Here is a 25529-nt window from a genome sequence, read left to right as displayed (position 1 = left end):
CTAATCCTCGCGCTATAGCGCGTGACCGTTTTGTTCTGTTCTTCACAGGGGGGCGGCAAAGCTCGCGGTGTCACCCCAGTGGCCGTAAAAATAAACGGATTTATTGGACTGTTCATGGAGGGTTTACTACCCTCGCAATTTAAACTTTTTCAGAGTAGCAAAAAAATATGGAGATTAATTAACAACTCGGAAACCTCCAAAAATGCGGTCTATTCACTTGTTGCTGGTCCGTTGTGTGTTCGATTATTATTATTATTATTATTATTATTGTCGCACGGATTATGTAATTCCTTCAATTATATTTATACCTAAACGATTTCAATTTCACGAATAAAATCATGCATCAACAGCATCGCTAACGGATTTTAAAGAACTACGGTTAAAATCGGGCTGTTTTCCGCTATCCTTCATCAGTTAGTAGTAAAAGACATTTGAAGGTATTTGAATGAGGAATCGTCTGGCTTATTTCATCATAGTTTAGTAAGTAAATCTTAAGTTTGGGGAAATAAACAATTTTTAAACGCAGAGTCGAAAGACGACACTTAAATAGTTTATAGTAGATGCACCCTTATGGACAGTCCGGACTTCACACCTTAAAAATCACCCGTTACCCACTGGAAACCGTTAGCGTCCATTCAGAGTATCAGACCACACACCTGGTGCAAACGTCGCCGGTGCTTCTAAAAGATTCGCATGACCTGTTTTTGAAGCTACACCCTCTTCATAAGTAATCGTCAGGAGGAGAAGGGGTGGGGGGTAGGGTTGGGGGGGGGGGGGGGGTAGGGAGGGAGGGGGGCGCAAAAGCATAAGCATTTGCTTCTGAACCTGGAGAAGCGGTGTGGGCTAGAGGCTCTGGACAGTTACTCTACGCCCAGAGTTTCCAACAGAGGAGAAGATTTTTGCGCCCATGAGACCAACTTTAGACGCGGAGCTGAACTGTAATTATAGTTTATCGATAGACGCTCACAGACGTTCACGCACTAAATGCTAAAGATCCATCAGTTTTCTTTTTTTTTTCTTCTTCTTTCTTCTCTGTCTACTCGGATTGCTGGTTTCCCTGACTGCGTCGCTCGCGCTGTAGGTGTATGTTAACCCGGGGAGATTAGTCACATCCGGTCGGTTCGCGGTTCGGGAAGAGAGATGAAGGTGTTCCACTGGACCATCGCGATTCTCAGTCACTGGTGTCTGTTAAAGGTAAGCGATCGCATACCTACATCACCGATACGATCATACAAATTCTACCACTATACTTGTTTTTCAGCTGATGTGTCACTGGACATAAAATATGGCAATCATAGATGGGCTACATAAAATTTTAGTCCAGCGAAAGATATGTACAATTCTTGGCATTATTTTATGAATCTTAGTCATTTATAAGACATCAAAACGAAAGGACAAATAGACTGTGAACCTCACTTTAGGGATTTTTAACATAATGAACTTAAACCTACATGATTCGTTTAGAAGTAAAATGGTCAATTGTGCCAAGAAATTCATCTCGTGGCTGATATGCTCCTTTTGCACGTTTGAATATAAAAGTACACTTTATTTTCCATAGAGGTCCGCTCGGCGTAACATGTATCACCTCCCACGTTAATGCTTGGACGGCTTGATTTTGACGCAAAAGACAACTTTTCTCGGTCACACCACCTGCCTGCACCGTGTCCAAATTAAAAGCAATCGCCAACAAAAGAGGCGAAAAACTGCTGGACGAATGAAGGAAAGTTTCGTGTTTGCTGGCACGCCAGCCCATGCGTACGCGCGTGCGTTTCAGTCTTGGAGAGTTCGGTGCGTTATCTCTTGCGCGCTGGCTATTATGTCCTTATGTATAAAATTAATTTCCTAAATAAATAAAGTCGCAGTTTGCTACTCAGTGCGCATAAACAGATAAGCCTCATATTAACTTTGCATCCATACTTTACCAAGCGGTGATCTATTTATCTAATTTGCCACAAAGCTCGATTTTTAAAAGACTCTGGGGATTTGCAACATTCGCTCAAGTACACTTGCCTATCGCACAGATTCGCTCGGTACGCTTGCCTAGCTGGTCGTTTACTATGTTATTCTCTTCACATAACCCAAAAGTTAATTCAGTCGGATGGGATATATATGTATAGACAGATAGAGAAAGACACTTAGAGAGACAGAGACTGTGTGTGTCAAAGAGCATACATGCTTGTGTGCTGAGATAGTGAGCTGCTGTGTCCATGTTAAACCACAGTTTTTATCTGAGTGATAAGTGACTTAGTGCTCCGTGTAAGACTACATACCCAAGATCAGACTCACTCTAAATCACAATGTTACCCTCTCATGCTGTTCCCTAAAGGGGGTGGGGGGTGGGGTGGGAGATAGGAGGGCAGTGGGGTGAGCTCATGAAGGGGGATCAGAGTGGTAAAATAACAGAAACTTTGCTAGGTTATTTGGAGATTTTGAGGGTTATTTCAGTGGCATAATAGCAGTGTGCGTCCTTGGACACCGTCCCGTTCCTAAACACCCACAGACTGCCCTCAGCCCTGGGGCAGTGGACTCCTCCTGGGGCTAATTAATGCAGAGATATTATACAGTGAAAGAGATTGGAATTAAATAACACACCGCACAGCATAGCAGAGGGTAACAGATCTTTGGTGGTGAGAATTATTATTTGAATAATTATTATTCAAACAATAAATATTTGATACATATCTGGCATATTTCACTGCCTATACACACAGGGGTAAGATAATAATAATAATAATAATAGTAATAATAATAATTATTATTATTATAATTATTATGGCAGGATTACGGGATTGATGGTGGGATTAGGGTAGTGATGTGAGATTAGGGGAGTGATGGTGGGATTAGGGGAGTGATGTGAGATTAGGGGAGTGATTGTGGGATTAGGGGAGTGATGGTGGGATTAGGGGAGTGATGGCAGGATTAGGGGAGTGATGGTGAGATTAGGGGAGCGATGGTGGGATTAGGGGAGTGATGGTGGGATTAGGGGAGTGATGGGGGATTAGGGAGTTGATGGCAGGATTAGGGGAGTGATGTGAGATTAGGGGATGATGGTGAGATTAGGGGAGTGATGGGGATTAGGGGAGTGATGGTGAGATTAGGGGAGATTGGATGGTGGATTAGGGGAGTGATGGGGGATTAGGGGAGTGATGTGATATTAGGGGAGTGATGGTGAGATTAGGGGAGTGATGGCAGGATTAGGGGAGTGATGTGAGATTAGGGGAGTGATTGTGAGATTAGGGGAGTGATGGTGAGATTAGGGGAGTGATGGTGAGATTAGGGGAGTGATGGGGATTAGGGGAGTGATGGTGAGATTAGGGAGTGATGGGGGATTAGGGAGTGATAGCAGGATTAGGGGAGTGATGGTGAGATTAGGGGAGTGATGGTGAGATTAGGGGAGTGATGGTGGGATTAGGGGAGTGATGGTGGGATTAGGGGAGTGATAGCAGGATTAGGGGAGTGATGGTGAGATTAGGGGAGTGATGGGGGATTAGGGGAGTGATAGGAGATTAGGGGAGTGATGGTGGGATTAGGGGAGTGATGGTGAGATTAGGGGAGTGATGGCAGGATTAGGGGAGCGATGGTGAGATTAGGGGAGTGATGGCAGGATTAGGGGAGTGATGGTGGGATTAGGGGAGTGATGGTGGGATTAGGGGAGTGATGGTGAGATTAGGGGAGTGATGGTGAGATTAGGGGAGTGATGGCAGGATTAGGGGAGTGATGGTGGGATTAGGGGAGTGATGGTGAGATTAGGGGAGTGATGGTGAGATTAGGGGAGTGACGGGACGGGACCCCTGATAAGGGACAGGGACTACCCTAAAAATATGAGCAGGGGTGATCATGTAAATAAAATCACAGAATGATCGTGTGTGTGTGTGGCAGGGGCACTAGTTCTGAATTTTTAAAAAGATATTTCTAAATAGGTCTGTTAAAATAAATTATATTATATTAACAAGTTTATTATTATTATATAATTATTATCATTATTATTCATAGAAAACATTGTATATTCACCTCTCCAAGTTCAGAATACAGCGGTCATCTATTTCACACACCGTGAGTCTGAGTAACAGAGCAGGGCTACTGATGCGTCCCTGATGAAATTCAGGGGCTCAATAAAACCTCCATTTCACAGGATGCCAGAGGCATCCTCAGCAGCAGCACTGTCAGTGCTGTACTGTACCAGTCACAGAGGGGCGGAGCAGACAGAAGTCTTACAGACGTGTGCCTAACGCCTGCCTGCAAAATGAAATAATTACACAGATAATTACACAGTCAGTCGCTGTGGTGTAAATCTTGATTTCATGTCTTTATCGTTAGAATTGGATGAATGTGCTTGTGTCTTCTTGTTTGCATGCCGTTTATCTCCTGTAAATGATAATAACTGCAAAGTGCAGCAGCAGATGCCTTTTAGCTGACACCAGCATGAAGGTACCTGCAATATTGTCCCGTGATCAATTAATATTAATGAAGGGAGTTAGAAAGACAAAGAGAGAAAGAGGGAGGGTTCTGAGGCCCAGTACATACCTAGAATAGAACAGAACAGAACAGAACAAAATAGAATAGAATTTGTGTGGCCTGACAGGGCAGGAGTTTCCTCACATAGGAAGTGAGTGCGTAGGCGTGTGTGCCTGTGTGCATGCGTATGTGTGTGTGTGTGTGCGTGTGTTCATGTGTGTGTGTGTGTATGCGTATGTGTGTGTGTATGTGCGCATGTATGTGTGTGCATGTGTGTGCGTGTGTTTGCGCAGGTGTGTGTGTGTGTGCGTGTGTGTGCATGTTTGTGTGTGTGTGTGCGTGTGTGCATGTTTGTATGTGTGTGTGTGCGTGTGTGCATGTTTGTATGTGTGTGTGTGCGTGTGTGCATGTTTGTGTGTGTGCGCGTGCATGTTTGTATGTGTGTGCGTGTGTGTGCGCGCGTGTGTGTGCGTGTGTGCATGTATGTGTGTGTGTGTGTGTGCGTGTGTGCATGTGTGTGTGTGTGCGTGTGTGCATGTGTGTGTGTGTGTGTGCGTGTGTGTGCGTGTGTATGTGTGTGCGTGTGTGCATGTATGTGTGTGTGTGTGTGTGTGCATGTGTGTGTGTGTGTGTGTGTGTATAAATAGCTATAATGGACCCAGCGGTGTTATGAGTGAAATCATGTTGGTCAGGGTCAGAGTTTATGACACTAAAGGTGCTGACTCTTCAACTATGAGAGCTCAATCTTCAGGGACTCGCCCTTCTGCAAACGTGTAGTTTTAAGACGATTTCACGCTTGAGGAGAGTAACGGCCGTCTTCAGGCATTTGTAGTGCCGCGGCATGAATTTCTCCCTGTAAAAATTTCAGAGGAGGTCTGAGGTATCCCATAATGCACTGCAGGGGCTGTGAGGTGTGCTTTGAGTTTCTGATCAGTATCAGTCCTGCTGACCGCTGGTCCACCACGTTGGTCATGGAGCTGGATTTTACTGAGCGTGATGCAAACCCAGTGCGTCACTCCTGACCTGTGCCAGGGAACGTCCTCGTAACGCCATGATGAGGACCAAGGAGAAAATGTGCAGAGGAATCTGAGGACCTTTGCATGACACTGAGAGGTAGAGAGATTTTATGTGGTCTTAGTAATGCTTGCCCTCTAAACACATTATATACATTAATGGCACGTTCACCTGTGCATGTTCCTAAGCTAATGGATGTGTCACAGGGAGAGGTGGAGAAAGAGTGTGTGAGAGACAGACAGACAGACAGAAATCAGGCAGTAAGTATGTGGGACGTTCTAAGGATAACACTTCCATCTCCGCCTGATAAAACCTGCTTATATTTCCGTTACAAATCTATCAGCAGCCCTGGGACATGAGCATGATTAATAGCAGTTTTCTTTATTCATGTATTTGGGTTTTTTTAATTTATGCAGCACAGGGCTTAGTTTCCCATCTGTCAGTCACCAGTGCCAGCAGCCAATCAGATAACAATGTGAGGATCTGAAGCATTGTGACACCTCCCTCTGGGTTCACAGAGCGGGAAGCTGAAATCAGTTTGATTTAAATGAGAGATAAGCAGATTCCAGATTTCTGGGGGATCAGGTAACAGGGTTATCACGGGGTACAGACTGGAGGTAAGCTCACTGAAAACTTAATTACCTTTATGTAACGTCACTGTCACATGCTCCAAGCCTTTTGGGAAGAGGCAGAGAGAGCTGTATCCACCACTAAAACTGCCACGCAAATAACTTGCAGATTCCGTGCATGTGAGTTCTGTTCACTTGAGCGAGTGTTTTACGTAAAACTATAACTTCTCCAGACCATTAGATGTCTTGTGAAAATTGCCTTATGTTCACTGAAAATAGTTGTATGCGTCTGTACAAGATTTAATATTTTTATGACTTTCTTATGATTATTTTTTATTGAATTTATACAACCGATTTTTCTATATTAGCCTTCACTACTTTCCACACAGTACATATTATAACATCTATACACTCACACACTCGTGCATTCGTGCATGCACACACACACACACACACACACATACAGGGAGGGAGGGAGAGAGATGCAATTTAGGTAACTAATGAATATCTTTTCAAACAAAAGTGCCATTTGCAAATGGTGTGTTTCAGCCTTCTCACGCCAGTATGGATACATTTTACTCAGTAAACCGTATAAGTGTATTTTTGAAATATTTCCTTACAGAATTATACATGAGCCCTGGTCCTCCCTGGTTCTCTCCGCATGTATAATGTGACATCGGCAGTCAGGCAGAAGCAGCAGCTTCCCAAAAAAAGTGTGACTGCACTTCATTAAGTTAACTGGGGCTGAAATTAAGCACTTATCTGCCATTCCGTGTCATTTCCTTTAAAACAGAGTGTTAATGACACATTTATTAAATAACTTGACAACGAGTTTTATTAATGATGAGCCTTTTATCCATAAAAACAAGAAGTGTTAAAAGGAATTTGTTGATTAAAAGCATCATTACATGTGTGAGTGTGTGTGCGTGCAAACACATTGAGTACTGTCTCTGAATATGTCACTCATACTCACACATGCACATGCACACAATCATACACACACACACATACAAATACGCGCACACTCCTACATATGCACACATACATACACGCGAGCACACACATACATTCACACACACACACACGCACACACGTGTTTGCACGACAGTAGACACATGATTGTGTGTGAGTGTGAGTGTGAGAATGTGTGTGTGCGTGTATGTGTGTGAGTGTGTATGTGTGTGTGAGTGTGAGCGCAGTACTCAGTGACACACACAGGAGCAGAAGCAGGTGAGGGAGGTGTGTGTGTGTGTGAGAGAGTGCGTGTGTGTGAGGGAGGTGTGAGTGTGCATGTGCGTGTGTGCATGTGTGTGTGAGAGTGTGTGTGTGTTCTCTGCACAGGAGGGCACCTCCTCAGCCTGAGCCAGACGGCCCACACCGCTAAGCCCGCCAAAAAGCCTTTCATGTGAGCCCAGACGGCCGAGTCAAACAGCCCCAACCTGAGATGGACCAGACGCCTCGCGGCTCGGGCTTTGATGCAGCCCAGCCATGGGCCTGATAATGGGCTTCAGTAATAAAATTTACAGTCCTGCTCTGACAGTCTGGGAGAAGTTCCTCAAACAGGCTTAACTGGTTTAATCTGGTTTGTTGGCTGTGTCATAAACCCGTCATGGTGTTATGAGCCATCAGCGTGTCATCAACCCGAGAGTTCATGAGCTATTATCAACCCAGGGTTATGAGCTATTTATCAAACCCAGGGGTTATGAGCTGATTATCAAACCCAGGGGTTACGAGCTGATTATCAAACCCAGGGGTTACGAGCTGTTTATCAAACCCAGGGGTTACGAGCTGTTTATCAAACCCAGGGGTTACGAGCTGTTTATCAAACCCAGGGTTATGAGCTGTTTATCAAACCCAGGGTTATGAGCTGTTTATCAAACCCAGGGTTATGAGCTGTTTATCAAACCCAGGGTTATGAGCTGTTAATCAAACCCGGGGTTATGAGCTATTTATCAAACCCAGGGGTTATGAGCTGATTATCAAACCCAGGGGTTATGAGCTGTTTATCAAACCCAGGGTTTAATTCAAGTGCAGCTGCTTCATCTGCAGTTAGCTGATGCACAACCGATTTATCACCCTAACCATCGTAGACTGTGCAGATCTCTCCCTTTCTCTCTCTCCCTCCCTCCTCTTCTGTCCATCTCTCTCTCTCTCCCTCCCTCTCCCTCGGTCTCTCCCTCGTCTCCCTCTATCTTTCCTTGCTTTGTCTGTCTCAAAACCATTTGAAACGATTCATTTTTAAATTTCAAATTTCCCAGCTGAGCAAATATCTGCCTGTTGGCTGGTTCCTTTTCATAATCGAAGCAGTGAATATTTTTGCATTAAACAGGTGAAAATTGATCTCTCTCTCTCTGTCCCCCTTCCTATTTTTTAATCCCCACCTCTGCTACATCCACTCCACACAATACATCATTGTTGTCATTTTAATATTGTAAAGAGAGAGTATATGTGCCCACTTTTGTTTGTGTGCGTGTGCCTTTGTGTGTGTGTGCTTGCAAATGTTTTTTGCGTATGTGTGTGTCTGTGTGCATGTGCTTTTGTGTGTGTGTGTGTGTTTGGTGTGTATGTATGTGACCGTGTGTGTAGGCAGTGTGTGTGTGTGTGCGTATGCGCGTGTGCATCTGTGCGTGACTGTGTGCATGTACTTTTGCGAATGTGTGTGTGCATATGTGCGTGTGTGTGTATGCATATGTGTTTACATATTTATGCATGTCACTGTCCTATGCAGGGAGAGAGAGAGGCGCTCTGAGTGAGTGATTGGATAGCCTTGGATTTCCCCTCATTGCTGTGATTGATAGAGACACAACTGGAGAGGATCTACAGAGGGTGAAATTATGCGTGTAATGATTTAATAAAATTTTAAAGTATCACAACTCAGCACCCAGACAGGGACAGAAGCACAGGGGTAGGGTGGGGTGGGGGGGGCCTGGGGGGGGGGTGGGGGGGAGGGGGTCAGGGTCAGCCCACGCATCACTGGAGAGAAGGGGAAGGATTACTTTTCATCATTTTAATATCCACAATATGGTTTAAATATCCACAGTATAGCCTGTGTCCTGCTCACTCAGACATGATCAGGATGTGTTGCAGGGAAACTGCACCTTGTGAAGCAGCCGTCTGGACTGACTGAGCTCATTAAAGATCCTCTGGCACTTTTCTAAACAGTAGGACTGTAAACCCCCCCCCCCCATCCTGCTCAAATTCCCGCAAAATTGCCACACCCACCTACCCAATGATTGGCTACACATGTCACTGCATTCCCCACCCACTTTGAATCCTCATGTCAAAGATCAAATCACCATGAATTAACAGCAATTTCTCAGCCGACCAAAATTAATTAACGAACAAAACATTTTAAATGTTAAAAAATGAACAAATAATATGGGCTGTTTATTACTGCAGTGGCTCCTGTGCAGGTGTCTGTCCCACACTGTCTGTCTGTCTGTCCCACATTGTCTGTCTGTCTGTCCCACACTGTCTGTCTGTCTGTCCCACATTGTCTGTCTGTCTGTCCCACACTGTCTGTCTGTCTGTCCCACACTGTCTGTCTGTCTGTCCCACACTGTCTGTCTGTCCCACACTGGCTGTCTGTCCCACACTGTCTGTCAGTCCCACACTGTCTGTCTGTCCCACACTGTCTGTCAGTCCCACACCTGGCTCACCTGTGTAGGGGTGTGTGTGTGTGTGTGTGTGAGAGAGATCGTAGCCCTGTTCGTTGGGCTCTCCTGGGGTGTGTGTGTGATCGCACCCCTGTCTGTGGGGCTCTGCTGGGGTGTGAGTGTGTGTGTGTGTGTGTGTGTATGTGTGTGTGTGGGGGGTGTGTGTGTGTGTGTGTTTGTGGGGCTCTGCTGGGGTGTGTGTGTGTGTGAGTGTGTGTGTGTGTGAGTGTAAGTGTGTGTGTGAGAGTGTGTGTGTGTGTGGGGGGGTGTGTGTGTTTGTGGGGCTCTGCTGGGGTGCGTGTGCGTGAGTGTGTGTGTGTGTGAGAGTGTGTGTATGTGTGTGTGTGTGTGAGTGTGCGCGTGTGTGTGTGAGTGTGTGTGTGTGTGTGTGTGTGTGTGAGTGTGTGTGAGAGTGTGTGTGTGTGTGTGTGTGTGAGTGTGTGTGTGTGAGAGTGTGTGTGTGTGTGTGTGTGGGGGGGGTGTGTGTGTGTGTGTGAGTGTGGGAGGTGTGTGAGTGTGTGTGTGTGTATGTGTGTGTGTGGGGGTGTGTGTGTGAGTGTGAGTGTGTGTGTGTGTGTGAGAGTGTGTGTGAGTGTGTGTGTGTGGGGGTGTGTGTGTGTGTGTGGGGCAGTCGTTGGTCTCAGAGAGGCTGTGTGTGTGAGTGTGTGTGTGTGTGTGTGTGTGTGAGTGTGTGTGTGTGTGTGTGTGCGGGGCAGTCGTTGGTCTCAGAGAGGCTGTGAGTGTGTGTGAGTGTGGGAGTGTGTGTGTGTGTGTGAGTGAGTGTGTGTGAGTGTGTGTGTGTGTGAGAGTGAGTGTGTGTGTGTGTGTGGTGTGTGAGAGTGTGTGTGTGTGTGTGTGTGAGTGTGTGTGTGTGTGTGTGTGTGTGTGTGTGTGTGTGTGTGTGTGGTGAGGTGTGTGTGTGTGTGAGTGTGTGTGTGCGAGGCAGTCGTTGGTCTCAGAGAGGCTGTGAGTGGTTTTGAGTGTGGAGTGTGTGTGTGTGTGAGTGAGTGTGTGTGAGGTGTGTGTGTGTGAGAGTGAGTGTGTGTGTGTGTGTGTGTGTGTGAGTGTGTGTGTGTGTGTGTGAGTGAGTGTGTGTGTGAGTGTGTGTGTGTGTGTGAGTGTGTGTGTGTGTGTGTGAGTGTGTGAGAGTGTGTGTGTGTGTTACCCACATCACAGGAAACGCTTATGTGGCGGCTTTCCCATTAGACACAAGGTCACCTTGAACACAATATAAACACATCAACTGTGTGTCCTGTCTGATGCAATGCAAATGTGTGTGTGTGTGTGCGTGTGCGTGTGCGTGTGAGATCGTAGCCCTGTTTGTGGTGCTCTGCTGGGGTGTGTGTGTGTGTGTGTGTGTGCATGCATGTGTGAGTGTGTTCATGAGTGTGTTTGTGTGTGCATTTTGGCTGACATCCTGTGTGTGTCTTCTGTATCTTTTTGGTATAAAATGTCTGAACACCTCCTTCCTCCCTGCATGACCTCTCTTGCTCTCTCTCTCTCTCTCACACACACACACACACAAACACGCTGACAGTTCCAAACAGGTGGGTGTGAAACCGAAAAATGCAATCTGGTGAGGATTAAGAGCAGCAGTTTATCTTCTTTTATACCATACTGTGATGTGCACCATGAACCTCCTGCCATGTCTCACTGTTAAAGGTTTGGATGAGACATCCGCGCGAGGGCAAAACTCCAATTCTGTCCTCTGTTCAAGTTTATATTAGCATGCATACATATACTGTGCGCATATTCATTTAGTGTGGGCATGTATCAATATTGAAATACTATTATTATTTTAAGCCAATTATTTTTTAACGTAACATAGAGCTGGCGCATTTATTTACTTATTCTGGGGTAAAGGTCTTACTTACCAATACGAAGTTTTCGCCAGTTGCTGAGGCATTTTAAAAAATATATATATATAAAAAGTCAAAAGGAACCGCTGCTCCAACTGTGCTATTTTCGTCATTCCTGCAAATGTCTCAATGACACTGTCGAAGGCAGTCTTGGCAGCGACTTCTCCGTCGATAAAGACATGACACCTGGGAGAGCCGCGTCCCCGGCGCTGCGTAACGCAGACACGTCTTTATCAGATTTAGTAGCGCTCGCGTCTGCGGATCTCTCGCGTTTGACTTCGCCCTCATTTCCCCAGCCGGTTCGTTATAGATCAGAAGGCCCAGCAGTTTAGTTATCATTCAGGTTTTTAGAGGAACACACACCGCAGCCGTCGCAAAAACAAATAAGTTTTTGTTTCTTCTTTTTTCGCTTTAGAGTTTCCGACGCCGTTTCCCTATTTTCAACACAAACAGGTGGCAAAGGTTAATTGGCGCATACGTCACTATGCGTCGCCGTGCAACTTGGTTGGTGGACAGACTGTTGTATGGAAAATTGGGGATATATAGTTAAAATAATATATTTAAAATAACAAAATTGTGATCGGATTACGCCATTTATATTCATTCTGTGACTACCATTATTTGCATTCATTTGCATACCTTTTTTATATAGAAAGGAGGGGATCTGGCGCGATGGAAAATTCAGTTTTTAGATTTTAAAAAAACAACCACCCTTCATAACTTTTGGTACTTTCTATTTATGTCCCGCAAAGGCTGGCTGGGATTATATGATGGTTTTACCTGGTCATAGCTAGTCTGTGCCTGGTCAAACTTCAGAGTTGGTCAAAGCTGGTTGAGTAAACTGGTGGCTAAACTGATGTACTGGCGGACTATAGGCTGTTGAACAGCGTGGTTAAACTGATCGACCAGCTAAAACAAGCTAGCAGAGTTGAAAACATAGCTTAAACCAGTTATCAATCTTTTTGATAAAGCTTTACATTGTTTTTTTACACCCATGCACCTGCCCACAAGCCTAACCTATTCTGGCAAAGCATCATACTGAGCCTCCAGTTAATAATAAAAAAATAAATAAATACAACTTGGACCAGCTATATAGTTTAATATTGTTTTAGTACTGCATTAATGGTTTATGTATTAACAGGACCTGGAGCACCACTTAAGGTTCTCTATTCGCCTCACAGAAGGAAATCTACAAAAATAAAAATTACGTAAATGTATAGATCTGACAAACTGCTTTTTGAGTTTGGAATCTGTCAGGCAAAAAGCTGTTTCCAAAGCGCAGCAGAATTTGTCTTTGTGTCACACTGAATATTTTTTCATTAAACAGGTGAGAATGAACCCCCCCCCCCCCCCCCCCCCCCCCTTTAATTTAACCCACAGCTCTCTATTCGAGGCAGAGAACCCCTATACCTTTATCACCTGTACATGGGTGAGTGTGTGCTCATGCGTGTGTGTGTGTGTGGGTGTGTGTGAGTGTGCCTGTGTGTACATGCACGCATTTGTGTGTGTGGGTGGGTGCGTGTGTCCGTGTGCCTGTGGATGCGTGTGTGTGTGTGTGCGTGTGCATGCAAGAGTGTGAGTATGTGAGTGCGTGTGCATGTGTGTGTGTATGTGTGCACGTGAGAGTGTGTGTGAGCGTGTGCATGTGTGTGTGTATGTGTGCATGTGTGTGTGTGGGGGTGCATGTGAGAGTGTGTGTGTGGGGTGCATGTGCATGTGTGTGTGCAGGAGTGTGTGCGTGCAAGAGTGTGAGTATGTGAGTGTGTGTGCATGTGTGTGTGTATGTGTGCATGTGAGAGTGTGTGTGAGCGTGTGCATGTGAGAGTGTGTGTGAGCGTGTGCATGTGTGTGTGCAGGAGTGTGTGCGGTTACCCCCATATTGTCTTAGGGTTGTGTATCATGTATATTCGTGTTTATGTCCCGCTCACTTACAGGGGCTTCCTGGCTTATTGCCCTAAAGTGAAGTGCTGGCTAGGGCAGAGTATATAGAATTATAAGGGAACTGGGCTTGAGGTTGCAGGTTCAAATCCTACCCATAATCCAAGTGTCACTGTACCCATGAGCAGTTTACTAGATCTGTATTGATTTCCAGCTGGCATTAACACTTCACTTGCTAACTGTAAACCATGTGAAGTGGACCGAATAGCATTCTTTATTAAGCAAAAAAATAAAAAACAACGCTTTCCTGCCAGAATTTATGGACTCCATAAAGATACAAAATTATTTTAATGTCAATTTCAATAACTGACAAATAAAAAGTGATTGAGCTTATGTTGTTAAATTTGTTGAGGGCCCCTGTCAGTCAGGGCCTTGGAATCCTCCTAACTTTCCCCTCTCATTTTTTATTTAACCTTTATTTACCCAGGGTAGGTTCGCTGAGCACGGATGCTCTTTTGCAGGAACGCCCTGCTTCACACTCATACACGTTCACACCTGGGAGCTGCCCAGTACAACCACAGTCCTCTATTGTTGGCCACTGAGCAGCTCCACTGGAGGGAGAGGACATGTTTTTTTTTTAGCCAATTAAATCAGGGGATGATTAGGTGGCAAGTTTTTGTGAGAGCTAGACCTGGGATTTTAGCCAGGACACCGGGGGGAACCCGCTACTCTTTGCGAATAGTGTACGGCACCCCCGAAAACACACTCCCCTTGGGAGGACGCAGCCTGTGCGCTATGAGGGGGAGGAGGCTACAGCAGCACTCGAGCGGTGTTAAGCGGGCAGACTGACCTCCATTAACTGGTTTTTCTCATTCTGCCCTGAGACTTTATTCAGTAACAGAAATTCGGTTCTGCGACAGCGGGCTTCGAAACGAGGCGGAACGGGACGAGCGAAGCACGAGGCGTCCGGGGCGTCTGGACCAATCAGCACAGAGCGGAGTGTCATCTGCACCAATCGTAATGATGTGACGGGCTGTCTAAACCTGTCATGGCAGAGCGACACACTCCCCAGCCCCCCCCATCCCCCCATCCCCCTCCACGCTCCCTCACGCTGATGTAACAGACGCCTCTCTCACAGGCCTGACGGTGATCTGTTCCACACGGCAGAGCCCGCGTACCAAACTATCAGAGAGTATCAGGGTACAGCACCCCTGAGCCAGATGAAAGTCACGCTTCACTGTACAGGTGGATGGGATGGGATGGGATGGGATGGGATGGGATGGGATGGGATGGGATGGGGTGGGGTGGGGTGGGTGGGGGGGCGGGGGGGGGGGGGGGGGGGGGGGGGGGTGTGCCGTGTCTCCGTGCTTGTGTCCTTTGGCTAACAGCCTCCATGCTGAACATGAAAAACATGAAAAACCATCTGAATCTCAGAAACTTTCTTTTAAAAAATGCTGCTGGAAATGTGCTTGAGATGCCAGTATGGATGTGTGCTGGGGACGGGGACAGGGACAGGGACAGGGACAGGGACGGGGGTGGGGACGGGGGGGACAGGGACGGGGGGAGGGACAGGGGACGGGGGGGGGGGGCAGGGACGGGGGTGGGTGTGACCGGCTGCTTTTAGACACTCACAGGTGATCCCTGCTATGGCTCTATCACTTTCTTCTGTGCAGAATGAATTCCATTAATGGGCTTCTTGTTAATTCTGGATTCAGTTTCCTGTGCTAATTGGCTAAATGGGGGAGTGTACTGCCGGGGGGTGAGCGGGCCGGTCTGTGCCTTCCTCCCCTCTCTCCTTCTCAACATCGTGTCAGAGCGCCTGTTTGTGTCAGAGAAACGGCAAGAATTCAGGTTCCCTGCTGTTCTCTCACACTTGGTCGCTGATAGTCGAGCGGAACGTTGCTGAATTTCACCGCGCTGTGGCTGTGAGGAACGAGCTCGCTGAACCGAGGGGGGTCTTTAGCCTGGGAGCCGAGGGGTGCTTTAGCCTCGAAGTTTCCTGTCCCGAGCCACGGGGCGCAGGGGGGTCTTTAGCCTGGGAGCGGGGGGGCACGGGGGGTGCAGGGGGGCGCAGGGGGGTCTTTAGCCTGGGAGCGGGGGGGCACGGGGGTGCAGGGGGGCGCAGGGGGGGTCTTTAGCCTGGGAGCCGCGGGGTGCAGGGGGCGGGGGGCACGGGGGGTGCAGGGGGCGCATGGGGGTCTTTAGCCTGGGAGCTTCCTGTCCCGAGCCGCGGGGTGCACGCCCAGGATTCGCTGTCAGGTCCCAGGCCTGGGAGCTGGGAGTGGGAAGCGGGAAGCAGGAAGCATTCAGCGGCGAGCCTTCCAGTCCTGGCACTGCAAAGGTGGGAGAGAGAGAGAAAGAGAGAGAGAGCGGGAGGGAGAGAGAGAGACTGAGAGAGTCAGAAAGAGAGAGAGAGGGAGGGAGAGGGAGAGAGAAACAGAGAGAGACAGAGAGAGACTCGGTGGTCGTTAGGAGCTGTAGTGCTTATTTTTGGAGGTGCCTGTCACACCCCAGAAAGGGTTTGCCGTGTAGACAGGCCTGGAAAAGTTTGTCTTTGTGACAGCAGCCGTGCGTCTCTCCTCCCTGCTCCTTTTCCTGGGGGGGGGGGGGGGCGCAGGCGGACACCCCCCTCATTTATAAATATACACTTTGCTGTAATATGCTTCCATCACAGGGGTGTCACTCACCTCCCCCGACTGCCACTCAGTCACAAATAACCCGTCCCCCCGTCCCCCCCGTCCCCCTCTGCCTCCGCCCCCTCACCTGCCCCTGTCTTAAACTTCCATCAGTTAAAAAACCACCTGATCCTTCAAACTCCCACCCTCAATCCAGCACAGCGCTTGTTAGTCTGAATGATTGCATTTTAAAAGCAAGAGTCAGACTGTATGTTCATAAGAAGTAGGAGAGAATGTGGTACTGACTGACTGACCAGCACAGGTACTTACCTGCAGGATAGTGTAACCTGTACTCTCTTACGTGCAGGATAATCCCTCTCCCCAATACCTGTACCTATAAAGTACAATCAAAATGACAGTTGCCTCTATGATGGTGGGTTGCCTTTACATCACTTTCATCCCCCCCCCCTTTCATTCGATGGCTCTGAAATAACTTGCAATGTGAAATCTCTTTTCTCCTGTTGTCCATGAGGAATCACCCTTTTCTCCCTGGTTGCCTGAAAATGTTTCCCCACTTTTTGAGCTCTCCCCTGTCTTGCTTGCTCCAGCGTAATACAAGCTGCCGTTTCACCTGCTCCACACACTCTTTCACTTTAATGTGCAGTAATGGTTATTTGACTCGGCTGCACTCCCACAAACAACACTAGAGAGTCAAAAAATTAACTGTGTGTGTGTGCGGGTGTGTGTGTGTGTGTGTGTGTGTGTTCGTGTGTGTGTGTGTGTGCATTTGTGTGTGCTTGTGTGTGCATCTGTGTGTGTGTGTGTGTTCGCGTGTATGTTGTGTGTCCTTGTGTGTGTGTGTGTGTCCATTTGTGTGTGCTTGTGTGTGTGTGTGTGTGTGTGCTAGTGTGTGTTAATTTGTGTGTGCTTTTGTGTGTGTGTGTGTGTGCTTGTGGGATTGTGTTTGTGTGTGAGGTGCAGTGCATGTGTGTATGTGTGCGAATGAGTATGTGTCATTATGCTCATGTAATGATTATGAGTATGTAATTAACACACAATGGAGTTACAGTCAATGAATATATTTACTGTATACAGCACTCAATGAATAAATCTATAAAACATTTCTGCCATAAACTAAACAAAAGACTTACCACTGAATGTAGTTCTCGGTATGTATGCAGATGGCTTCTCAGCTCGGCCATGCTGAATGTGAAGGAACATTACATACAGGCATTTAGCAGACGCTCTTATCCAGAGCGACTTACACAACTTTTACACAGCATTTTTACATTGTATCCATTTATACAGCTGGATATATACTGAAGCAATGCAGGTTAAGTACCTTGCTCAAGGGTACAACGGCAGTGTCCTACCCGGGAATCGAACCTGAGACCTTTCGGTTACAAGCCCAGTTCCTTACCCACAGTGCTACACTCCGTTCCTTACCCACTGTGCTACAACTTACCTGTTGTGATGGAGTTGAGACCTGACCTTTGACCTCTGACCTCCAGACCCCATCAGCCACTGAACCATGAGCGTCTCTGCAGGACAGCAGCGGGGGTTCTGCTCAGGAAAACCCGCTATACGCCCGCCTCGCTCGCTCAGCTCCAGAAAACGAAACAGTAAACAGAAAACTTTCGCTAAATTAAGTTTAAGGTTATTAAAGTTTTGCTTCCTGAGGACGCCCATATTGGCTTTCGAAGTAATAATATTTCTGTCTGTCTTTCTCCCTTTTTTTAATGTTTATCTCTCTGCATTATGCGTATATAAATAAGACTTCTGACGCCTTGAATCACCTCATCCGTATACTCATCTCTAAGTCCTTAGGCCTCTGGCTCTAAACTTAAAAAAGGGTTGGTGTGTGTGTGTGTGTGTGTGTGTGTGTGTGTGAGTGTGTGTGTGTGTGGGGGGGGTGTTTGAGTTACAGAAATTATGATCCACGGATAAAAATGTTCTGTTATTAATTTGTTTGGGATGTTTTCTGAAAAGCTGTGATTGCGTGTTTCTCACAGCAGAACCATTTCAACATCCCTCCCCCGTCCCCCCCCTCCCCGTTACCCCCCCCCCCCCCCCCCCCCCCCCCTCCCTCCCCGAGGGTGCTGTAGAGCAGCGTTTGGAAATAATTACGCTTTCCTATCGATTTACAGCACTTACAGAGCCACACACACACATATATGCTGTGTGTAGAGGACGGGGAAAGCTCCTCAGAGGAAAGCTATAAGGCTGGCAAATATTTCTGGGCCAAACAAAACAGGCCATGTATTCATAACGTACAGTACCGACAGTGCGTTTGGACAACCATAATCATCCACTGCCATGGGGATTCTGATGCATTGTTAGAATAACAGTGATGATAATAATAAACTGGATTTATAAATCATCTCTCATACATGGAAATTCAGCTCAAAGTATTGCACAATATAGCACCGTAGAACAAAATGAAAGTTTGTGCCGTATATACAAAGAAAATACGAAGCATTGGATAAATAAAATTCCAGACAACTTAGTGAAATAGAGACAATATTAAAAAAGGAAGACTAAACCAGGAGTGGACGCAGTAAGAATAAGACAGAAGTTTTAGGTATATGCTGGAGCAAAACTGTGATTTAAGCAGTTTTTTTTTTAAAACAAACCGGCCTCTTTAACGTTTTTGGAAGAGTATTCCACAGTTTTCGTGAATAAAAGCAGAAGAGAGCTCTTTAACCTGTGGCACGCTGAGCAAACTGGCAGTGGAGAACATTTTGGCTCGAGTCAAAACATAAAAAGATGGATAATCAGAAATGTAAGAAGGCGCTAAACTTTATGCTTTATACACAAGTAACATGACCTTAAAATCAATTCTTAAAGACAAGGGGAGCCAATGTAATGTAGACAGAACAGGACTGAAGTGCTCCCACCTTTTGGTTTTAGTTGAAGTTGTGACTGCAGCATTCTGAATAATTTGTAAATTGAATAATGGTTTTTGTTCTAGAGGCAGACCAGTAAAGATTATTACGGTAGTCCTGGTGGTTTGACGTAAAAGTTTGTATCAGAACTTTCTGAATTTTGCTGTGATAAAAAGGATCTCACTTGGGCTAGATTTGATAAAGGAAACAAAGCAGCGTTGATCACTGTCCCTGTGTGGGGTTTAAAACATAGGGATCTGAATGTATAATGACTCAGAATTTCTAACTTGAGATTATGGGCCGTGTTCACTCAGGGTTAGCGGGGCGTTTACATACGCTAAACGAGCCGACGGAGCCGAACCGCAGATCTGCGCCGGTAGAATGAGAGACGAGCTGCATCCCTACTGTTTGCGTGGCTGGGTTAATGCGCCGTTAGGCGGCGTCTCCAGGAACCGTCGCCTGCTCGCCCGCTAACGAGACGTGTTAACATCCTCTCTGCACACTGAAAGGTGACGGCGCGCATCCGTCGCAGAACCCTGTTCAGAACCCGACTTCCCCCAGCGGTGGAGCGGTACGAGGAGGCGCACGCCCGCACCAGAAATTGGGGAGCACAGATTCGACTTCCTTAAGAGCCGATTCCGTTGAGTGGGCTGTACAGGTGCAGCCCTCCTGTGCAGCCCAGAGAAAGTGGCGCAGGTGTGTGTGGCCTGCAGCACGCTCCACTGTAATACGGTGCACAATACAACGCCAGTGGAACTGTTTGAAGAGAGAGAGAGAGAGAGAGAGAGAGAGCGAGGAGGAGAACGGAGCTCCTGAACCCCTGTGTAAGGGGGGGAGGCCGGGGGGATAGTGATTCACAATGTTTTCTCCTCATGAGCATTGTGCGAGTTTTTCACCTTACTTTTTTTTCCGCGCACAAACACGTCCAATTAAAAAGGGACAGGTCACCCAAACTGCATAATTCTGTGATAATTGTCTATGGGCATAAACTAGCCGTTTTGCTTCTGCTGCTACAATGCGACTAATAATGGATTTCAGGGTCCAATTACACTATTAGCTGCAGCATAGCAGGGGAAACAGGGCCAGTTTGTGGAAGCTACTACTCATGGATAAAAGTTACGATTTATTTATGCGATTTGGGTGAACCCTCCCTTTAATTAATGTCATCTTTCCTTTGATGCGTCGCCTGAATTTATTGCCGATGTTTTTTTTTTAAAGTCAATTATAGATATTTTCACCTCGCTGACAGTATTTACTTTAGCTGCGATTTCCTCTCGTACTGTTTTTTTTTTCTTCTCGCTGGAACAATATGTGCCTTAAATACCGGCAGCGCATTTAAATGAGCTCTCCGCAGCTGTGCTCATTTACATAGCCAGCCTTAGCAAACACCCCGCTAAACTGCAAACACGTGGCAGCGCTGAATTTCGTGGCCCTGGCGGTAATCTGCGGCATGTCTGGTAAATCTGCAGAGCCAGACAGCTAAGCCTAGTGTACATTTCATATTTTTTTAATTTTATTTGGAGCCAAATAATAGTACCTCTTTTTTTCCTTATTTGGTGTCTGAAACGTGTTTCCCATCCGGTCATTGACAGTGGACCAATCAGGCAGGGACTACATCGGGAATACTGAGGTCGTTTGGCTCCACAGATTAATACAATTGTGTGTCATCTGCATAACAATGAGGATTAAAATTATGAGGACATATGAGATTTCCCAGTGGGAACAGGCAGGATGAAAACAGAAGCGGCTCTAGAATACTGCCCTGCGCTGTCACAGATCCAGCTAATTCGATACGTGGAACCCATGCTGACAGAGAATTTCTCCCTGTTAAATAAAACTGTGGCAGGGAGATTAATTCATATAATTCCGTCTTTTATATCAAATACAGAATTCGAATCCAAGAGAAAGAGAACTGACACATGAGTGGCATCGCTGCTTACCCTAAGGTCATTCTTTACTTTCACTAATACTGTGCTGTAAAAAACAAATGCCAGTTTTACTGAATAAATAGAGTGATCTCAGCTCATTTCACTTTAAAGATAAAGACCTGTGAATGCTTGGAACAGATTAAGTTGCATCGCTCAGATGGTTCAAGGTAATCGGCTTTTCACAGACTATGTTACTCTTGGGTTATTTCGGTGGATGATTTGCTCGAAAGTAAGTCTGCATTTTTTAGTCATTATTGTTCGATTATCATTAATTTGTAAAATAAAAAAAATTGTACTTCAGAAGGGTAGGCTGGATGTATTTCTAAAGGTGCTAAAATAGGACCGTTTAAATCGGATTTCTAAAGTAGAGGCGGTTCAGTGGGGAGAAAGGCCATCTCTAAAGGGGAGTTTAGAATCCCGAGTGTACGAGAGAGAGAGAGAGAGGGAGAGAGGGAGGGAGAGAGAGAGAGAGAGAGAGAGAGGGAGGGAGAGAGAGAGAGAGAGAGAGAGAGAGAGAGAGAGAGAGAGAGAGAGAGGGAGGTGAACAAAGACACCTGTAAATAACTGAGGGAGCGGGGCCTTGCAGGTGAGCAGGCAGAGGGCTTCGTATGCTAAACAGCTCTGCGGAGCGCATCCTCCCTAATCCGGGCAGGAGTGTTTACGGCGGCTGACGGTGGGTTTAATGGAAAGTGTGGTTTTATATTTCCAAGGGCGTTTACTCTGTCAGATCTTATACCGTTCGTTTTATCGTTCAGTCATTTCATATCAGGGCGTATCATTTATAATGCAAATCCCTCCCATTTTAAGAGGGAAACCTGGTGGATTAATTCAGTGACTGGGGATGGATTAAGTAGGTGATCAGTGGCAGAAGACAGAACTCTTTTGAGTTATTCCAGTTTTTTTTTGGGCAATAATCTTGTAGAAGTGGGTCTTTCTGTCTGTACAGCCTTGCTGTAAGTAGCAATGGGCTCCTTCAGAATATGGTAATTGCCTTATAATTTTGTTGTTTTTTAAAATCTGTATTTAGTTTCACCTTTCAGCAGACTCTTCTAAGCTGACAAATAGCACAATTTTCTCACAGTATCCTCAGGGTGCAATACCTATATATTTACACAAGGCCAACTGTATTAGGAGTATTTCTTAGTTTAATATTAAAATTGTGAATAAAATCATGCACCCACCCCACCCTGACCAGTAATAAGTGGGTTTTATAATGGATGGATGGATAGGTGGGTGGGGGTATGGATGGATGGATTGGTGAATGGATGGATGTATGGATGGATGGATGGATTGGTGAATGGATGGATGGATGGATGGGTGAGTGGATGGATGGATTGGTGAGTGGATGGATGGGTGGATGGGTGAGTGGATGGATGGATTGGTGAGTGGATGGATAGGTGGATGGGTGAGTGGATGGATGGATTGGTGAATGGATGGCATAGGTGGTGAGGTGGTGTGTGATTGGTGAATGGATGGTGTGGTGATGTGGATGTGTGTTTGGGTGGGTGAGTGGATGGTAAGGATGGATGGGTCGCCAGAGCGAAGTGTCTGTGTCTGTAGGTGTGTGTGTGGTGTGGCGAGAGGTGTGCCTTGTGTGTGTATTGGTTTTTTGTGTTTGTGTGCGGTTTGTTTTGTGAGGGGGTGTGGATGTGTGTGTTTGTTTCAGTTTGTGTGTGTGTGTGTTTTTGTGTGTGTGTGTGTGTGTGTTTGTTTCTGTGTGTGTGTGTGTGTGTGTGTGTGTGTGTTTGTTTCTGTGTGTGTGTGTGTGTGTGTGTGTGTGTGTGTTTCTGTGTGTGTGTGTGTGTGTGTGTGTGCAGACTGCACTTTTCTGCAGCAGCACTTTTAGTTGTGTGTATAATCAGCCTCGCTGTTGATTATATTACCGGCAGAAAAGTTCTGAGCTGCTGGAGCCACCGACTCTATCCATCAAAAGTGTGCTGCGCTGTGCTGTCCAAAATTTTTAAAATGACAACAAAATTAGATTAAAAAACTGCATCTGAAATGTTGAAAAGTGTTTGCTTTCCAAAAAGGCAGCTGAACCGAGCCAAAGAAATCCTGGAAAAGACCAGGAAATGAGATGAAATCTCTGCAGCCAGTGATTTAGCCTAGAGTCCACAGCATGCTAAAGGTGACTGTCAGACTGTAGTCTGTAGTGTTAGAAATAAATTGTATTCGCATTTTTATATTAAACAATAAAAGTGCAATTAAATACTAAGACCAGCAGACCAGGCAATGTAGTCATTAAACTGTTATTTTATGTGTATATGTGATTGTATTTTTGTGTCTCTCTTTGTGCTTGTGTGTGTGTGTGTATGCGTGCGTGTGTATGCGTGCATGTGTGTGTGTATGCGCGTGCGCGCGCGTGTGTGTGTACGTGTGTACGTGTGTGTGGCCGCAGGTGCAGGGCCTGGATGAGCAGCTCTCTGAGTCTCTGGACTTCCTGGCTGTGGGCCCAGCGGGCTCCGTGCTGAAGGCTCTTCCTCATGGAGGGGGAGCTGAAGCCGCTGGGGCAGTGGCCCCCCCCTTTCGGGCCTCCCGGATCTTCTCCACCCTTGACGACCCCGCCTCCGAGTCTCAACCCCCCAGCTACAGCCTCCTGAGCCCGTCCGACTGGGCGCGGAACCAGTCCCTCCCCCAGAACCCGCCAGCGTCCCGCGCCAGGCGCCGGGCCCCGCTGAAGACCGCCATGAAGGCCAAGAAGATCTTCGGCTGGGGCGACTTCTACGTCAACATCAAGACGCTCAAGTTCAGCCTGCTGGTGACCGGCAAGATCGTGGACCACGTCAACGGCACCTTCAGCGTCTACTTCCGCCACAACTCGTCCGTCCTGGGCAACGTGTCCATCAGCATCGTCCCGCCCAGCAAGGCCGTGGTGTTCGAGGCTCCGCCCTCCTCGCCCTCGCTCCGCCCACGCCACGACCCGGAGGCGGAGCTGCGGGACAAGCAGCAGTCCACGCTGCACGCCAGGGAGAAGGTGGCGTTCAACTGCCAGGTCGAGTACGAGAAGACCAACCGCGTGCGGAAGCCGCGGCCCTGCCTGTACGACCCGGCCCAGACCTGCTTCCTGGAGCACACGCAGTCCCACACCGCCTGGCTCTGCGCCAAGCCCTTCAAGGTCATCTGCATCTTCATCTCCTTCTTCAGCGTGGACTACAAGCTGGTGCAGAAGGTCTGCCCGGACTACAACTTCCAGAATGACCTCCCGTACTTCGGGTGACAGGAACCTCTGAGGGTACCACTGGGGGATTTGGGGGATTTGGGGGGGGGGGGGGCTGTTGAATATATGTAATTCCTCCTCTCCCCAGCACACAGGACAAGGTTTTTTTGGGGGGGTGTGGGTGGGATGGATGTTATTCAGTTGCACTGTATCATGTCCTGACATTTAAAATGTTTACTCCCATTCCCCCCCAGTTTGTGAAAAGCCCAGTTTGTGTTTATATCACTGCTCAATGCTACAGCCTCCAGGAGGGAGAGTCAGTACTGCCTCCGGCACTGACACAGTCTGGCCTTCACACCAGACCCATCCAGACCCACCCAGACCCATCCAGACCCATCCAGTCCCATTCTGACCCATTCTGACCCATCCTGACCCATCCTGACCCAAGCAGACGCATTCAGACCCATCCTAACCCATCCAGACCAATCCAGACCAAACCAGACCAAACCAGACCAAACCAGACCCATCCTGACCCATCCAGACCCATCCAGACCCATCCAGACCCATCCATGCACAACAGGGCCTTAACAGGATGAGTCAGCCAGCAGCCCCAAGCTTTCCTCCATTACTTTTGATTTAGATCAAATGCATGTTCGCATCAGAGCGTGACTCTCTCAGCGACTCTGTGCCGAACCTCCCTGCCAATTTATCCAGGTCAACCGACTCTCACTCAACTTATTAATATCACACTCAAATAAATATGTTAATTATTTTGTGGAACTGTTCCCCAGTGATTGCTGTGGTTAAAGCAACAGCAGCAGTGTGTCTGTGCGCTCACAGCCAACGATGAACAGTGTTTGGTCCAGTGTGTGGGACCGCAGGAGGTGAAGGAGGTGATGGCAGGAGGTGGCCGAAGGAGGTGACTAGAGGAGGTGACAGCTGGTACCAGTAGAACTGACTGCACCTTGTTTGGCCCTGGAAGATTAAAGTCTGCCAGCTCATTTATAAACATTTGCTCTGCTGCAATTAATAGACTATTCACAGAATTTTTTTAAATACTGTGACTTGGATATTTTCATGAAAAAACTCACAGTAAGACTGGAAATAACTTTAAAATGAAAACAGACAAGAAAAAAAAAGTCTCGAACTTGAGAGAAGGAAACCACACTCAGATATTGCATTTTCCCGTGTGTATCATCCATTTAAAGTATGCTTTTCTCCCCCAGTTCTGACAGAGGAATGGAGTTTTCTAATTTAATTTATTGTTGTTTACTCAGCTACTGGGTGTGAGCGAGCGGCGGAGAACGCCAGACCGCTCGTCCCGTGGTAAATCTGGAGAATACTCTCATGTATACGCTGTATGTAAATATGACACGCGCATTAAAACTGATGAAGCCGTCTTCCTGTTTGGAGCTGTGATTCTGAGCGTGAATGATGAAGCTGAAGCTGAAGCGAATGATGAAGGAACATCCGTGGGGAGAAACGCAGCAGACTGTAACTCACCCCCCCCACC

At 46.9% G+C, this 25529-nt stretch overlaps 1 protein-coding gene across 1 annotated transcript; it reads left to right on the top strand.

The window, feature by feature from the left end:
- The first annotated feature begins 1056 nt into the window (after positions 1-1056).
- On the top strand, positions 1057-25500 carry LOC135235171 (neurexophilin-2-like). The gene is made up of 2 exons (XM_064300415.1): positions 1057-1194; positions 23258-25500. The coding sequence occupies exons 1-2, from the start codon at positions 1141-1143 to the stop codon at positions 24074-24076; spliced, it is 873 nt and encodes a 290-aa protein (XP_064156485.1). The 5' UTR covers positions 1057-1140; the 3' UTR covers positions 24077-25500.
- Positions 25501-25529: the final 29 nt, after the last annotated feature.

The sequence above is a fragment of the Anguilla rostrata genome, chromosome 11, assembly GCF_018555375.3.
Source record: "Anguilla rostrata isolate EN2019 chromosome 11, ASM1855537v3, whole genome shotgun sequence".
NCBI classification, from domain to species: domain Eukaryota; kingdom Metazoa; phylum Chordata; class Actinopteri; order Anguilliformes; family Anguillidae; genus Anguilla; species Anguilla rostrata.
Note: the sequence above shows the minus strand (reverse complement) of the source record. Positions and strands in the feature narration are given on the sequence as shown.

What these genes read in the sequence shown, in the direction of transcription:
- LOC135235171 (XM_064300415.1), top strand. Translation starts at nt 1,141, where the DNA reads ATGAAGGTGTTCCACTGGACCATCGCGATTCTCAGTCACTGGTGTCTG. An exon ending in GTCACTGGTGTCTGTTAAAG is followed by an intron (nt 1,195 to 23,257) that starts GTAAGCGATCGC and finishes GTGTGGCCGCAG; the next exon opens with GTGCAGGGCCTGGATGAGCA.